General features: G+C 42.9%; 1 protein-coding gene across 1 annotated transcript in view; it reads right to left on the reverse strand.

Moving 5' to 3' along the window:
• Positions 1 to 617: 617 nt before the first annotated feature.
• The window catches only part of STAB2 (stabilin 2), an 83,471-nt gene continuing 70,090 nt past the window's right edge, over positions 618 to 13,998 (reverse strand). The window contains exons 57-69 of the mRNA XM_071551065.1: positions 13,138 to 13,242; positions 12,635 to 12,742; positions 11,775 to 11,968; positions 10,645 to 10,786; positions 10,191 to 10,324; positions 9,434 to 9,599; positions 9,093 to 9,199; positions 8,366 to 8,485; positions 7,412 to 7,570; positions 5,600 to 5,707; positions 3,277 to 3,405; positions 2,126 to 2,245; positions 618 to 1,503 (exon numbers count right to left, since the gene is read on the reverse strand). Coding sequence (XP_071407166.1) covers positions 1,453 to 1,503; positions 2,126 to 2,245; positions 3,277 to 3,405; positions 5,600 to 5,707; positions 7,412 to 7,570; positions 8,366 to 8,485; positions 9,093 to 9,199; positions 9,434 to 9,599; positions 10,191 to 10,324; positions 10,645 to 10,786; positions 11,775 to 11,968; positions 12,635 to 12,742; positions 13,138 to 13,242 — 1,643 coding nt within the window. The 3' untranslated portion in view covers positions 618 to 1,452. The remainder of the gene's footprint in view (positions 1,504 to 2,125; positions 2,246 to 3,276; positions 3,406 to 5,599; positions 5,708 to 7,411; positions 7,571 to 8,365; positions 8,486 to 9,092; positions 9,200 to 9,433; positions 9,600 to 10,190; positions 10,325 to 10,644; positions 10,787 to 11,774; positions 11,969 to 12,634; positions 12,743 to 13,137; positions 13,243 to 13,998) is intronic.

The following is a 13,998-nucleotide window of genomic DNA, read 5'->3' on the forward strand; positions in this document are numbered from 1 at the left end:
AGAAAGAAGAAATTTTTGTTCTGTTCTATCAAAAGCACAGAGGTGAATAGTCTGTCAGTAAAAGAAAGAGTTTTATGAACTTTCTTTTTTGTGATAAAAATATTTAATGATTATTACAAAAATAAATGCTTGGACTTTATTTTCTGGTCTCTATGAGCCTTAATATTTTGGGTAACTGGGCAGAAGGAAAGAAGGTGAGCTATATTAACTGCAAAATTCTGTGGGAAAAACTCATATATATGTGTGTGTGTTTGTAAGTGCGTTTGTGTTCTAAACTTTCTAATATAGGTAAAATCAAGGAGGCATGTGTAGGGGTCAGAGGAAGAAGTTTGGGAAATTACTTCAGCCTGTCTGTTTCATCCAGCTGTATTTACAGATTATATTCCCTTTGTCGTGCTTGAAAGCTGCATCAACAACCCTGGATTTGCCTGCATACTTTGTTCTGACAATAGGCATCCTGGGGCGGCACCACCTCATGCCCCCCTCGAATTAGGGGGATGTTGCTGCTGCCAGCAAGAAAATCTTCCCCTTTTTGTGCTATTTTATAGTTTCTTGTATTCTCACTGTATCACTATGATATTAATATTTTGATAGAAGGAAACAACAGTGAATCAAACTCAAACTTGATTCACTTTTAATAGTGTGGTGGCAGTCACAGCTGTTATTGCTGTGCTTTATAAATATGCAGTATGTGAAGAAGCAGCTTCTGCTCCTCTCAGAACTAAAAGCTGAATGTAGGCATTGCATGGTACGAGGATGTTCGTATTCATTGTCCACTTGCCCCAAAATTCGTTCAGGTGAACATTGCCATTTGAATACTCTCATACCTCCTGCATTTCCTGCTACAGTTGCCTCATCAACTACTTCGTTTGTACAATGAGGTGAGATGTAAAGAAAACACAGCCAAGTTCAAGACAGAAAAGCCTGAGGAGGCAAATGGGGCAGACAGGATGGTTGTGTTTCCTGCTGCTGAACATCTTGAAAGTACACTGGCAAAAAATCCTTTCAGTTTAAAAATAGAGATTTAGCGCATGTTCTGTTTCACACTTGTAACTGAGCCCAAGGAAAGCACAGACCTGGAGTACTAAGAAATTTAGGATATTTGCCAAGTTAGCAGCCCTGTATGTTTGTGGCTCTTTTAAAGTCTATGAAGGAGAATAAAAGGAGTTAAAAAACAGGCTAGTGAAAGTTATCTGCTTTTCCCCAAGAGGAGTCTGGTTCTGGTTAGGTTTGTTGAGACTCAATCTTGCATTTAGCACTCTTCATTGGTATTGCTCAGATACAGCCAACACTTCTGAGATGGGTAACTGAGCTATTTAGATTGCATCTTATACAAAGCTGTGCTCTTTTGGTTTTGTGTAACAAGATTTTATTCCCTGTAACGTGTAAGTGCTTGGTTTTTTCACAGTAAGTGTAAATAGAAATGTGTTTAATAACTGACTAATTCAGTCTTTAATTCTGATCATGAGGACCACTCATCACAAGCTGTTGGTCATCTGAATCCTATAAAATAGAATAAAAAGAAAATCAGATTTGAACATTGTGTTAAGAAACTGAAGTAATTTTTTGGCAAATTTGTCCACACAGATGACAGAGTTGGCACCCAACACTTTTGCACTAAACAAGAATTTTTACTGGATGCAAAACGGTCTATTTGATTCTAGACCCTGTGTATACATGAGGGTATTGCTAAGTTAGACCCCTGAAGCTACTCAGATACCCTGACTTTAGTCACCCTTCCTATCCTTGACTCCCATCCCCCATCCCCTTGTGTTTCAGATTCTTTGAAGTGCTAGCATGGCACTCAGCTGTATTTGCACCAAGGAGACAGAAGGCTTTTAAAGTTTGTATAGACGTCATTGTCATCCAGTAGCATTTGAAGTCCAGTTTAATCCAGCTGTCTTTGAAGATGGACTTGGTATACAGCTGTAGACCACAGCCTTAATTTTGCTACATGTGAGACAACCCAATTCCAAGCATTGATGAAACGGGAAAGCCAGGAACATACGTTGTTTTTGTGAATTAATTTCTCTTTTTTCCAACTAGACATTTTCCTTTCAGAAAGTCACCCCCTCTTAACCTTGTATTAGTAGTTTCTCAATCTCAAACCAAAATAAACACTTACTGAGAAGAGATCATAAGCAGGTTCTGGTGGAGTCTGTGCAGAAGAACTTTCATATGAGGGGTTGGTGATATTTGAAGGCCGTGACTTTTCCAGTGATGTTGTGTCAGTGTCATCTTTTGACTGCACAAAAGCACATAAGCCTGCTTAAAATTCATCCTCTTCCTCCTATACATTAAGTGGGGCACTTAAGCTTCACTACTAGCTGGTGTGGTGTTGTGACTGAACTGGCTTTATCATCTAAATCAGTGTTTCTGAGCATGAACTGTATTTTGGGTGGTTGGTGTATTATCTCACGCCACTTAACACTGCTTTTCCTCTCTCTCCTTATTTTCAAGCCTCAGCAAAGAATGGGGGAGGAAATGTGGCCCTGACATTGTGCTTGGGGTAAAAAATACCTGATTGGTCTTAAGTGCTCTCATTGCAACTATATATAAATACAGGTGTTTTCCCTGGTCCTGTGTTTTGTTTCTAGAAGATGATCCATGTTACAAGCAGGGGCTGTAACAGGAAGGGATTTCTGTTTATTTCTAGATAGACTTTCTTTTGGGTTGGTTCTTGTGTATTCTGTAACATTTTTTTTTGTCATCCCTCATGTCTGAGAAGCTTGGCTGTTGCTGGCTAGTTTGGCGTTATTGTGGTGCTATGTGAGGATAGTAAAGTTAGTTAGGAGTAATTAAGCATGACAGTGCATCAGTATAAACCCTGCACTTTTCAGTCCTGCAGTCATTTAAGTTTGCTTTTCTTTGGAGTCTGGCTTTTTTCCTATCAAACATTTCAACCTCCAGAGCAATAAAATGATTAGCAATGCTGTAATTACCTGCTTTCCTAAGGGTGATCTCTCTGGTGAGGCAAAGGCTTCTGCACTGGTGTGGTGTAGTTAAATAAGCTTTTAGCCAGCCCTTGGTGTTGGAAGTTCCCGTGCAGGCAGGAGCCCATTGGGCACCCTGGGTGGAGATGTCTGGGGGCAAATGTAAGCTTGTGCCCAAGTATGGAAGCCTTCCCCACTCTCTCTATGTCTCAGTTCAAGTGGGAAGTGACGGGGAGTGTCCCTAGCTTAACAAAAGGCACAGAGAAACTGGAGGTTGTGAATTTGGGAGGTGCAAGGGGTCTGGCAAAGCCCCTCCTGCTTTGTGTTCATGTCTGCCACCTACCTTGAAGTGCTGGAAGCTTGTGTTTCTCTTCCTGAACCTGAGGTAAGAATATCCAATAAGAGCCACAATTCCAGTAACTAGACAGAAGCCAAAGAATATTCCTGTCCCAGTACTGGCATGGAGAAGAGCCTGGAAGCAAGCAAGAGGGTGAGTGAGCTATGGGTGGGCACTGGTCACCTTCCAACACCCAAGCCCATGCAGCATCCCTTAGAGATGTGCCCTAATCTTGGACCGCTCTTGTGCTTGAGTTTGTTGGTTACATGTACCCTAGAGACAGTTAAATGTGGTCTTTTGATAGAATTGTAGACTTCTTTAGGTTGAAAAAGATCAAATCTATTGATTAATGCAGCATGGCCAAGTCCACCTCTAAACCATGTCTGGAAGGGCCATATCTACATATCTTAAAGCCCTCCAGAGATGGTGACTACCACTTCCCTGGACAGCCTTTTCCAATGTTTGACAACCCTTTTCATGAAGAATTTTTTCCTGATATTCAATCTAAACCTCCCCTGATGTAACTTAAGGTAATTTCTTCTTGCCCTGTTATTTGGGAAAAGAGACTGGCCTCCACCTTGCTACAACCTCCTTTCAGGTAGATTTTTTGGCGTTACTGGACATTGCTTCCAGTGCAGTTTCATCTTCTTTATGGTTTTGAAGTTGAAAGCTTTGAAGAATGCCTAAAGCATCTTTTCTGGTCTTGTTTTTTAAAGTAGCAACAGGGGCTACAATGTGACTGAAGCCTCCCTTGGGGAAGAGAAAGGATTACCAAATTTGCTTGAGCTGCTTTGGAAACTTGTCTTAAAAAGTCTAGAGAGCTTTGCATGGGTTCAGGCTCATTCCCCACTGCTTTGTGTGCTGGGGAGATGTTGGTTATTGCCAGCTGTCAGCAGCCATACCATCCTCTGAGCCCTGCTCACCAAGGCTCAAGCCAAACTGCGTCTGAGACCTGGGCCCATCTCATCACTGGTCAAAGGGGCTGTGGCCTGTGCAGAGGGGTCTCAGGGCTGGGTTTGGCTCTGCCAGTAGCCCAGCACCTGCCTTCCGTAGGTCCTTTTGCCCCAGCACATGCAAAGCCTTTATCTTGAAATCATTCTTCAGTCAAGCAAATGAAGTGCCAATTCATGTGACCCTAAATAATTTAAAAAAATATTTTCATAAATATGTATGTAGGTGAGGCAATGAAAAAAAATCATGCATGCTCTGGATGTAATCTGAAGGGAAGAAATGCTTTTAGACACTAACTTTGGTTTGCTTTCTGCAGTTCTGTGCCCTGACAGGCAGGTATCATGGAGGTGACTGACAGTTTTGGGATAGTGGTCAGCTTTAGGGGTCCCAGGGCAACCATTCAGGGTGCAGTGTCCCCAAAGCATTGTGCTCTTTGGTGACATTCTGGGAGGTGAGGAGGGTCTGGAAGCCATTGGGAGGTTTGTATTGCTTTTCATGTGATGCATTAGCTCTGTGGCCTCCTACTTAGGAAAAAAATTACTAAACTTACCCTAAAAAAATCATATTGTTGTCTTAATAGATATCCTCTCTTCTTTTTAAGAAAACAATTTATATGGTGTAGCTGGACAGCTCACTACTGGAAAACATTTAGTTGCCCTCTAGCGTGTGAAAGGTATTATAAAGAATGCAGTATCTTGCTGCTGTGACTCACAGAAATTGCCTATTATTTTGAATCATTTGCAGGCAGCAATTTTTGCTTTTACCCCAGTGTGCAGTTTCCTACTTCTGAGAATTGTAGGCTGAGAGAGGTTTTTGTGAACAGAGATCGTGCAGGCTTCTAGCAATTGGGCTGCACATAGCAAGCTGGTTGGTAAAGGAGAAAGGGTTACTCAGAACAGTGAAGGTGAGAAATAGGGTATGAACAGGATTAAGCTTGTGCACCAAGGAGATAGCTGGATAACTGGGACCTCTGCAGGAATTTGTGCAGGCAAAAAATATCTATTTTCAAAATGCCTTGTTGTTTTGCTTTGGAAAGAACATCGAGGCAAGAGTAAACAATGTTCCTTATAAGCTTGAAAGGTCTTTTTTGAAGAATGAAAATGGAGCTTTATAAAATCTTCATTACAAACATGAGCTCCATTATTTTATATACAGTAAAAAAATTTATAAATGTGGGGAAAAATTGTTCAGATATCTTGAATAAGCTTCACTAGCATGTTTTTCCAACTTCTAGTTCTCTTTGAAAGTAACCTTTAAGCTGAAGACTGCAAATATGGCAGGGAAACTGGAAATATATGAATGTCAGCAATGAGTTTAGGATGATATAAGCCACTGCCACCTCCCACCACCTCAAAAAACTAAATCACTATGTACTTACAGGTTCTGGTGGAGCCTTTAAAGGTTCTGAAATAATGTGGATTATCCCATTGGAAGCAATTATATCCCACTCAACGATAGCACTTCTGTCCACATACCGGATCTCATTCTGCCAGGAGAAAGAGGAATGAGAGCTGAGCTTTGACCCTTCTTCCTTTGAGACTGAAATAAACATTAAGACTACTTCCCACCTCTGTTCTGACACTCAGAGAGAAAAAATACATGGGGGCTTACGCCGCTGCCTTCCTGGACATCAGCCAGGGATGGGCCCAGCCTGGTCATGGCTCTCCTGTGTGTCAAGTTGCCATCATCATAACCTGCATATTGCCTTCAGGCATTGTCCTGTTATTTTTTTCATTTTTATCTTTCTAAATAAAGGGTTTTGTGATGCTTGGACAATTGCCGAGCTCTGCCTAGGAGTGCTGTTACTCCTGAATGCCTGACAGCTGCTTTCTGTGCCACTTGAGTTTTCTGGCTTGAGAGAGCTGGGTCAGCACCGATTGGGAACTGCTGCCCATGGTTTATTTGGTGGCCCCATTTGGCAGGTTATCAGGACAGGATCAGTCATTGCCAACCCAAAATTTCTCTAAACTCTGCTGACAGTGGGAGTCCTTGACTGCTTTGGGCTGGTCCTGAGTCTCTCCAGCTTGCATTTGTGTTTTGGGAGACTAGGTTCATAGACATCTGCACTATTACAAACTCTGCTTCCAGCTGCATCCTAGCAAAGTGGTTTCTCCTCAGTGAGCAGAACCAGAAGCTGCTGCCTTCCCTTGCCCCTGGCATGAGGTGATACAGTGCTGCTGGAGCATTACAGCAGCTTTCTGCACCCAGGGGGGAAGGGGCTCAGTGTGGTGTCAATGCAGAGCAATGTGGGAGTCATCTCATGTCCTCCCTCTCCCTCACCCCTGTGCTGCCCTTCCAGGATCCTAGGGAAAGGTCTGTGGGCTCCAAATGTGTATGCTGGAACAGATGGGTGCTTGGCTGTCTGCACCTCTTCCTGCTGCACCTTTCTTTCCATGAAAATCTGCCCCTAGCCCTTGTTGGTATGTTTGGCACCATTCTCTAGAGCATGTTTTAACTGCAAGCCTGCAGATGCAGAACTTCTTATTTTTACATTCCTGTATGCAGCATCACCCACAGCAGCCTCAGCCCCAGTATCAAGGGATCACTGTCACAGAGGTCATTTGAAACACTTGAGAAGTATTTTCATAATAACAGAGGAGAAGTTGAGTGTGTTTTCAAAGGATGCATTTATCTAACATGTCAAAAAATACTTTCCAATTGCAAAAAGAATTTAAATTTTAGTATTTAAACCCCAGTAAAATAGTAATAAAAAGTGCAAACCTTTCTTTTGTCTGCTTTTGCTTTGAGCAAGGCTGTGTTGGGGTCTTCTGCCTCTTCAAGAAAGTTACTAAGAAGCTTTACAAATGCCAACACCTTTCTTTAATTATAAGCAGCTGCTCTCATCTCTTCACCTATCACACAGCCATCTCCCATAATCCTGTTAGGCTGAGGGAATAGTTGAATCAAACTGGTATCCCCATCCTGCCATTCCTGCAGGCCACTTGAACAGCTTCCTCTGAGTTTTACAGGTCAGAGCTTGGCTATTTGTAAACTTGTAAATTTTCAGTTTGACAGCTGTTATCCTGCAGTCTCTGGGCGGCAGGAAAGAACATTCTGAATTCAGTCTCTCGTTGCTGCTCACTCTAACCTTATTGAATTGCTCTCCAGAACTGTGTGTCACCCAGTTACAGGGTATAGCATAAGGGGTGGGTGGGGGAGCAGGAAGATGGGAAATTTATTTAAAAGGTACCTGTTCAGCAGTGGGGGCTTGATGCTCCTGGCTGCTGGTGTTTGTAATGAGGAGCTTTTCTCCTAGATGAGTTAGAAGAGTGGTTCCATTGATCAGGTCCTCATAAAACATTATACTGGCATTAGATAAATGATACTCAATGTCTCTCCCAGAAAGAGTCTGCAAATGAGGGCAAAATACAAGGAGTGTTAATGGATCTCATTAATCCTCTGGATTTACTAGTAGGCTAAGTGCCTGTGACCTTTTTCCCCTCTTTGCTGTTAATGCTGCAGCAAGTGCTGTTAGTGCTGCAGCATTAGAGGCTGTTCGAAAATCCTCATGTGAACAGGGGGACCTTTGGTCCCTGCTGGCCTCTGATGGCTGCCTGCAGCAGGCAGGACCTTAATTCCAGCAGGAGAAAGGATTTTACTCTTCTCTATGATGACCTGAAGCGATGAGCCTCAGAGATATTCCAAACAGTTTGACGATGTGAGCCAGTGCATAAACCCATGTGAATTGTTTGAGACAATGTTTGATTGAAGGAAGAAAAGAAAGAAGCAAAGGGATAAGCACAGAAATGAAGCTAGGAACAGATGCCTTTAATGTATTTGTGGAAAATACCGAACCTGTGCGCTGCTTTCTTCAAATAATTGTGCTCAATGTTAATAAGCCAGAACAGACTTCATCTCAGGCAGACTCCTTCATAACTGGGTAACTAAAATCCCTAATGGAAAAGTCTCTGTAGTGACTTGAACATTCAATAACCTTGCACTCCTAACCATGGAAGGCAATTGAAAACAATGAATTCACGTCTTTCTGGTGCATAGTTTAAATTATTTGGGGTTATACAGAAGTCAGATCGTGCTAAGATTTTTTTTTTAAGCTTAAATTTCACTTGGATACAGAAACCCATAATGGCTGTTTAAAAAGTGTTATCAAAACCAGGAAGGAATAAAAAAAACCAAACCCACTGACCTCATTTTCCTTTAACCCACTGTCATTTGGAGCAAAGAGAGTGGCGTGCACTGACAGGTCGGTGAGGTACTGCAGGAACTCTCTCCCCTTCCTAGAGCTGTTGGAGTAAGCCATGATGTTCTAGGCAGAAACAAAACCCAGCTTTACTAAAGAGCAATTGTGTGCTCCCATGTGGAGAGTGGAAAAGATGAGACCGTATAAAAAACCATGAAGCATCTCTGGAATGATATTACAAAAGAAGTCTGTATTTAAAACCCAGCTTTAGCTGCTGATTTGGTGAGTAGATCTTAAACTGAGTTGTGGAAGTTGGGCCCTTGTTGCCCTTGAGGCTGCTTGTACATATAATGCCTTTCTGAGTAGTGGCAAGAAAGGGGCCCTTTTAACATTTTGCCTTTTCCCTGTACCAATTCAATGAAGCTCCAAAGCACCGTGCTGTTTGTGATGCTTAAAAAGCCAGGAGCAGTGTTGCAGAGAATCTCCTTTACACTAAAGCTACACCAGCATTTTAATTAAAAAAAAAATGAAATCCAGAAAACTCTTAGGAGCCAGTAATTAGAAAAGTAGTAACTAAATTCTGATTTTGATGGTGCAGATTTAGACTGCTCCCACTTGCTTCTCTAGTTGTGGTTACCTGTGTTTGCTGTGCTACTAAAGCAAACACTGAGGTCCAACCCCCAGAGCCCACTTGGCTCTGCTCCCCACACCAAGCAGCATGTCGTCACCATACCGACAGGAACTTTGTCAGCATTGGGAAGGACATCAGCACTTGCAGCAAGTTCCCACTGCAGGAGAAGCCGTCCCCCACGTAGCCTGGCTTGCAGGTGCAGTTCACCTCTGAAAGGTACAAACACAGATAGCTGTTTGGACAAATGCCTTTTCCAAGGAGGCTTTGGGCTGCCCTATGCCTGAAAAACAACTCTCAGGCAACAGATTATTATTATTTTTTTAATTTACAAAGCAGCAGAATATATTGCAGTGTTATGTTTCAGTCTGTGACTGGTGAAAGGAACCAAAATCTGGGCTGCTGCTCCTGTTTGCACAGAAGGATGTGGCAATGCACTCTCTTACCTTTCTCCCTGTAGCAGAAAACATCCCAAGTTTCACTCAGATTGACTCTTCTCCCATAGTCCACGATGCCAACATATCCAGAGCCGCAGTTTGGGGAGGAGAAGCCGGTTGGGTAGCCCACTCTTTCACCATCAAGCCAGCCAGCGGAGCACAGGTGGTACCTTGCCTGTGGTTGGCACAGCCATAAGAGAAAAAACACAGGGGGAAGAGCTGGGTGGCAGGGCTGGAGAACTCACATTTTGCTTAAGGTGACTCTAAATTGTGAGTGTCTTTCTTCCTTCTATAGGTGTGATTGTGTGAGAAAGAGACAGTCAGTCTGACCCACTCTTCTAAAACCCAACTTGCAAACCCACGTTGTGATGCTCATCCCACTGACATCAGCGTTGTGTTGTCTATGACACACTCAAGGAAAATAATATGGAAATGCATCTGCTAACTTAACAGTTTTTGGGGAAAAGAGTCCTGGAGACTTACTTTAAAGAAATAAATAAGCATAGTTCTGAAGTGGACATATCTTTAAAAAGTGCTAATAATTAAAACCCCACATGAAAATTCTCTAAAGTTCTGACTCTACCTCTTACCCCAGTATCACTGGAAACAAGAAGTTGGCTTGCCAAACATACCCTTGGACATGGGTGAAGAAAAGGAGGGAAAATGAAGCTTATTAATACAGAGCAGCCCCCTTGCTTCTCTCTCTCCTCTTACACTGTGGCTAAGTCTGCTGCAGGGATCTTCTCACCCAGAGAGGTTTCCTCACCTTCTGGGCATACAGCAGCTGATTGTAGGTAGCAATGGTGGCTGACTCGTTGGCACAGGCCTCCTTTGCCTTCTTGTACGTCATTTTGTACTGCCCTTGTGGGGACCGCAAGTGGAAAACACCGATGGTGGTATCTGCAAAGAGAGAAGAACCAGATCTTCCTGAAGGGGTTTTCATGTCTGGATGCAGAGTCAGCTGTGCCATAGAAATACCCATGAATCTTGTCAAATGTAGTTAGACCAGACTGATTGCTTAGGTGTAACATTCCTGCCTGGAATGCCCTCATGGTGCTTCATAAATCTGGCATTGTGGGGTACATAAGCACACATTCTAACTGTAATCTTCTCATTGTTTCAAGGGGACGTAGGCAGAGGGCTGAGTGGGCTTACAGATCTTGCCACTGCCTCAGTGCAGTGGCACAGGGGTGATGGTGTGTGTGGTGTGCCATTCTCACCTTGGAAATGGAGATCAGCACAGTCAGCGTCAGGGTGGCACTGCCCGTTGTCTTGCAAGCAGCGGTCAAGAGGACGCCGCATCACGGTGCAGTTCAGCCCATCACCAATGTAGTTATTTTTGCATTCACACTTACGTTTGTCCTGGTCAGAGAGAGATGGAAAAGGCCAAGCCAAGTACTTAGCTGACATAAAACTGGTATTTCAAGCAACATTCTGAATTGCTGCAAGAATTTCACTTGATAAAAGCAGTAATGGACAAACAGGAAAGTTGCTACTAACAACTAAGGAAAATGGTTATACATATACTGGGGTGCTTTGCTGAATTAACATCAAAGCATAATTTCATCCACAAAGTTAATGACATGCATTGGAGAGTTGTATGACACATAATTTTCAAAAGTGGATGGCAAACATATAAAAATTATATTCAAATGATTGGGCATGGAAGCAAGATAGGAATTTAACAGTTCACTGATAGTAATAAATGAGAACTGTAAACCAAGCAGGAATCAGTGACAGCCAGGGATTGCGGTGGTTGACAGCTGGAATAGATTAGACTTTTCTAGATCACTTTAGGAAGGCAGCTCAGGCAAGACACCAAAATGGAACAGACAGGTGATTCTGAAAGCACCAGGCCAAATGCTGGATCAAGTCACCAGCACAAGTTTCCTTAATCACATTGACCATGTGGGTCATGGAATTTGTATCATGTGGCTGCAGAGCTTATTGTGTCCAGCCGACAAACAAGTGGCATTATTCTCCCAGCCCTGTCTGTCCCTCTCTTTAGCTTCCGAAGTGTATTTAGTTTCGATCCAACAAACTCCTACTGCAAATAAGGATATCCAGTTAGAGAGAGCTAAGAGTGGGACAGAAAAATTATGCATGCAAAATATCCCATCTTATGTGGTACCCCATTCCCCAGAGAAAAGACATCAAACTGTTTCTCATCCTTCAGCTGAAAGGATACCAAACTGATGTGGAAGGTAGGTTAGAGCTCAGTAAAGGTTGTTTTGGAAAACAGGGATGTAGAGAGGTACAGAGTGAGAACCAGGCAGAGGAAAGACTTTTGCTGGCACCATGAAGAAATGCCCTAGACTTCCCTACTGGGGACTGAAATAATTCTACTTACAGGTCCCATGACAGTGCAAATGGCATGCTCATGGCAGCCTCCATTGAACCCATCAGCACAAGGATTTATTGGAAGGCATGTAAACCCATCTCCCTTGTATCCTTTCTGGCAGCTACAGAAGACTTTCACCCCGAGTTGTGTGCATTCAGCCATCTTGTGACACCCACCATTGTTTTGTTTGCAAAGTTCTGCAGCTGCATGGGAAAAAGAAAGCAAATGAGTAAAGTTTACTTTTAAAGACAATGTTCTTCATAAAGACAAATCTTCACCAGTTCTTTTGAGGTACACTAAAAATACTAGAATGCTTATTTGGGAAAAGAAAGGGCTGTTTCCTGAGGCATTACTGAATTTCTGTTAAAGTTATCCTTTGGGCATCTGAAGCCTTTGTTAGGATGTTCTTGATTTAAGAGACACAGCATCACCCTGCAGACTTCTGGCTGGGTTGACTTTGGAAGATGCAAGATACCCGGCTGAGAAAGAACAAATGTTTCTGCAACAATGTTCCCAGGGAACTACCTTACCTAATGTGACCAAAGAAAATCAAAGAATCATTTAGGTTGGAAAAGACTTTTAAGATCATTGAATCCATCTCTAAATCCTGCTTAAAATCTTGCTATCTTCAAAACCTGACTGAAGTGCACTTCTTGCTCATAGTCCTGATTTGGTAAAGTGTGGAGAAGTCACTCTGCTAATTTAGCAAAACCTGATTCTCTGTATTTTCTAAATTTGTTTCACTGGCTGCTCTGTGGAAGTTTTTAGGTTTGATAGACAACATTTCATACTGGGCAATAACTGCATGCACGTGTGTGTGCCAAAGGGTACAACCTGCCTCCCTGTTGTGAGTGCGAGACAGAGCTCACCTGTGCATGTGATCCCATCTCCGTCGTACAGCGGTTTGCACTGACACGTCTTGTTCTCTGTGCAGATGGCGTTGGGGGAGCAGCTTGGGGAACACACTGGAGGCAGAGCTGAGGAGAAGGCAGAACAGCTGGAATGAAAGAGCTCTTTGTATCACAGTGCACTTGTTTCATGCAGGAGGAGAACCCCTCATAACAGCCTTGCTAACTGGAAAGCCTGTAAGAATATTTTTTTGTCTGCTTAGCTCCCTGGTGATACTTTCTCTCATGCATCCCAAAGACCTTCCACAGGGGAGGTAGTAACTCCTATTTCCATATCACAAAGGAGGAGACAATGGGGGTGAAAGGACTTGTTCACAGTCCAGAGTAGAGTCCCTTAGTGTTCTTTCATGGCTCCTGATGTTATTATTAACTCTTTCTCTCATCCATGAAAACCATCTGTTGCATTGCAAGTGCTTCCAACCCATAACATCATGTGACAGAGTCTGATGAGAGGAGGCAGAGACCTAGCTTGGTTTCACACAGCCGACCAGTCCATCCTGTTTCACAGAAACATTGTCCTGTTCCTGAATACCCTTCATCACACTGCCCATTGTTCTTGCATTCGCAGGCTGGAAAATAAACACAGAGAGATCACTTGCAGAGCTGCCATTGGGAAAGGGGAAATTTTTTCTTCAGAGGAATGTCACCTAGATTGTCAGTTTAGATCCAGTATTATCCAGCAATAATTTAGATGAGTCTAACCTCATGGTTTTTCACCATGAGGCCAGTCAAGCAGAGGACCAGGTTTTCCAGAGTGGTTGAGCAATCTCCATCCTTGGAGTTTTGCAAGTTCTGACAGGATAAATCCTGAAAAATATGAGCTCAAGGCTGACGCTGTTATGAAAAGAGGGTTGGACTAGAGACCTTCTGAAACACTTTCCAATCTGATTTATCCTGTGGTACTATGATTTTATAAGTGACATTAGTTCAATGTGCCTCTGAAAATGAAAATGAGTATTGACCTGCATTATGGGGGAGTAACAAACTCCACAAAGGACTGTGGCAGGAAAGAGTTAATGGCACAGCTGAAGACCCAGATGGTTCAGTCCTAATGAGCAGCAGCTGGTAATTGTAGGGAAGCCAGAGAGGAGCAAGGTGTGTGGAGGGAGAGTATTTGGCTGCTGTTTGGGAGAAGGTCTAGCTGAGTAAGGAAGCCAGAGATGAGGTTAGTGAACTTTGCTGTAAAACACGGATAAGTTACCTGTAATTTTTTTTTAAGTTTTAGATATTTTTATGACTAAAGTTTTTGGATTCCTTTTGTTCCTTTTATATATGAGATGTTACTCCTTGTGCCCTGCAAACCAAGGCATGAGGGGGTGATTTAA

The sequence above is a fragment of the Pithys albifrons genome, chromosome 3 (assembly GCF_047495875.1).
Source record: "Pithys albifrons albifrons isolate INPA30051 chromosome 3, PitAlb_v1, whole genome shotgun sequence".
Classification (NCBI taxonomy): domain Eukaryota; kingdom Metazoa; phylum Chordata; class Aves; order Passeriformes; family Thamnophilidae; genus Pithys; species Pithys albifrons.